Source organism: Stegostoma tigrinum, chromosome 22 (genome assembly GCF_030684315.1).
Source record: "Stegostoma tigrinum isolate sSteTig4 chromosome 22, sSteTig4.hap1, whole genome shotgun sequence".
Lineage (NCBI taxonomy): Eukaryota > Metazoa > Chordata > Chondrichthyes > Orectolobiformes > Stegostomatidae > Stegostoma > Stegostoma tigrinum.
Genome location: NC_081375.1, coordinates 8,282,234 through 8,284,677, shown reverse-complemented (window position 1 = coordinate 8,284,677; position 2,444 = coordinate 8,282,234). Strand labels below are relative to the sequence as shown.

The 2,444-nt window shown below is 38.2% G+C and overlaps 1 protein-coding gene across 6 annotated transcripts in view; it reads left to right on the top strand.

Moving 5' to 3' along the window:
- Positions 1-2,179, top strand: part of axin2 (axin 2 (conductin, axil)) — a 50,339-nt gene extending 48,160 nt beyond the window's left edge. For all 6 annotated transcript variants that reach the window (XM_048554770.2, XM_048554772.2, XM_048554771.2 and 3 more), the window contains one exon: positions 153-2,179. In XM_048554770.2, the coding sequence (XP_048410727.2) occupies positions 153-282 (130 nt within the window). In that variant the 3' untranslated portion in view covers positions 283-2,179. The remainder of the gene's footprint in view (positions 1-152) is intronic.
- Positions 2,180-2,444: the final 265 nt, after the last annotated feature.

Genomic DNA, 2,444 nt, shown 5'->3' with positions numbered 1-2,444 from the left:
GCAAACTTATCAATGATACAGATATGTTCAGAAGATTATGAAACCCAAGACATTATCTTTTTTTTCTCTCTCTAGTACCCTTCTCTTTTTTCCCATTCCCTCTCTTTGCCCCCATGTTGCTTCTTTTGTTCTAACGACTGTTTCTCTTACAGGTATTATTTCAAACGAGCCAGCAATGAGTTTGACTGCGGGGCAGTTTTCGAAGAAATTCAGAGTGACGATAGCACACTGCCCATGTATGAGGGAAAGATCTTGGGAAAAGTGGAACGAATTGATCATTAAAAAAGACTAAAATCAACAGACTTCTGGCATTTTAAGAGCATTTAACTTATGAACAATTACAGAAGGATGAAATAAGCTGTGAGGTACTGGAATTTGGGCTTGAAGCTGTAGTGATGTTTGCCTTACATAGGATGTAAAATCATAAAAATATTTATATGAAAATACTGAGCTTCATTGTATAAGAATAACCACTATTGATTATTTACAGACATCCAGGTATTTGTGGATATCCTGTGGCTTCCTGAGGGACTTTGTATATGAACAGATACTGTGTATAGTCCATGCTCAGTGACACATCCTGCTATTTATTGAAATTGTGTCTCTGTATTTGAGTTGTGGAAAAGCTATACTTTTCCACTAGTACTAGCAACTGCTGTTCTTTGTGACAGTTCTTTTCCCTTCTTTTGACGGTACTGACAGTTCTTCCCCTTTCCAATAACACTAACGATAATACAGTCATCATTCTCTGGTGTATTTAAAGTGAAATTGTGAAACTGGCTGTGAATTTTCTCTGAAACAAGTGACTGTCTTAATGTAACACTGCTTTGTTTCTGCACCGGAACTATCGCGAAGTCTTAATGGTCTGGCAGAAAAGGCAACCAGTCCTTGTCAATTTTCCATTCAGCATTTACATTGGAGCCTAGTGCCTTTCAAATCCAGGAAAATCCACAGAAATCTTGCACCTTTCATCCCCAACACCATCCCCTCCCTTTCCTGGTCCCACTCTAACACTTTAAAAGCTACTATAGTGATGTAGATGTGGATTGTAATATGAGTAAGTGTGCAGATATTGTAGATTTTGGCCTACCCAAATGTGTCATCAGTGGAGGACAAGTCTGGCAGCTGCCTAGTCCCAGCCCTGATTCAAACTCTGCTCCCAGCAGTGAGCTCCCTCCAAGAGCGACACTGTGGCATAAACAATCGACGCCTCACAACTATATGACATGAGGATTGGAGTTGATTTTTGTTTTCTGCTCAACTTCATGGGTTGTAGTTGTATTGCATAACATTGGCAATAAAATCATTTAGAATCAGCAGCTTAATATGTATGAAAGTAGTGGCAATAGACCTTCTCACCAATGCATTGGTGAAAGCCACCAATCTCACATATGCAATTTAAACTCTCAATCTCCAAAGAGAATTTTGAAATAGAGAGCTGAAAATGGGGTGGCAAACTTATTCATTTATCACCTGGAGAGAGAAAGAAAACCCATATTGGGAATGTGATCCGTTATCAAAACTGACATTTACACTCTGCCATTTGCCTGGAAGCTCAGTCCCACAAATTCCACTTCCAGACACACAACCATGTAATTCTACAACGTTTAAGTTTGTATATCAAGATTCCAGCAAGGATGGATGGATGGAATGATTGTTTTTTTTTCTCTCTCTCTACTGCCAGTTTCACCTCATTGTAGGATTAAATTAATAGTTTTGAAGGGAAAGTTTAATTTTACATACTGAAGTTGAAATTACTGCATGTGGTGTTTTCTTGTAAATGGTTAACATACATGTCTTTGTTAAGGGGCCAGACTCCAGTATCAACCCTTCCCATCCTACGCACTCTATCATTCTGACCTTTGCCACACTGCTGGACATAATTTGTATGATAACTGTGTAAAAATTGTTAAAGTTTTACACACTACTACTAGTGTTTCTTGTTTATCCTGTACAGTACCTGTGCCTGCATGGTATTATTAATACTGTGTCTCACCCTGCTTTGAGGGTCACATCTCCCTTTGTTAAGAAGGGTTTATGTACAAAAATATTTTGTATGCGTTTTTTGAGTGTTGCAACCATGTTTTGTGCCATTTCTTCCCCTTTCTGTAAATTATGCATTACAAAAGAATTTGATTTAAGAGTCCTTGGTACAGGAATTATGTATATATTCAGAGATGTAGCCTTTATTAAAATTTTATATTTTTCAAATTAATTTATTGTCCTGACCCTTTTTGTTGCTTTAAGTCCTATGGCTCTGATTTTATTCCACTAAATTTGTTCAATTTCCTGACTTGTCGTTGGAGAAGTGGATTTTAAAGGGGTTTTCGCAGGAGTAGGCAAGACTAACAAGGCAGAGAAGCTCTAGGCAGAGTCAGTGAGATTTGGGGATATCAGAGTCAGAATAGCTAAGGAACTACCAGACAGGGTAGAGCAGTAGGAAA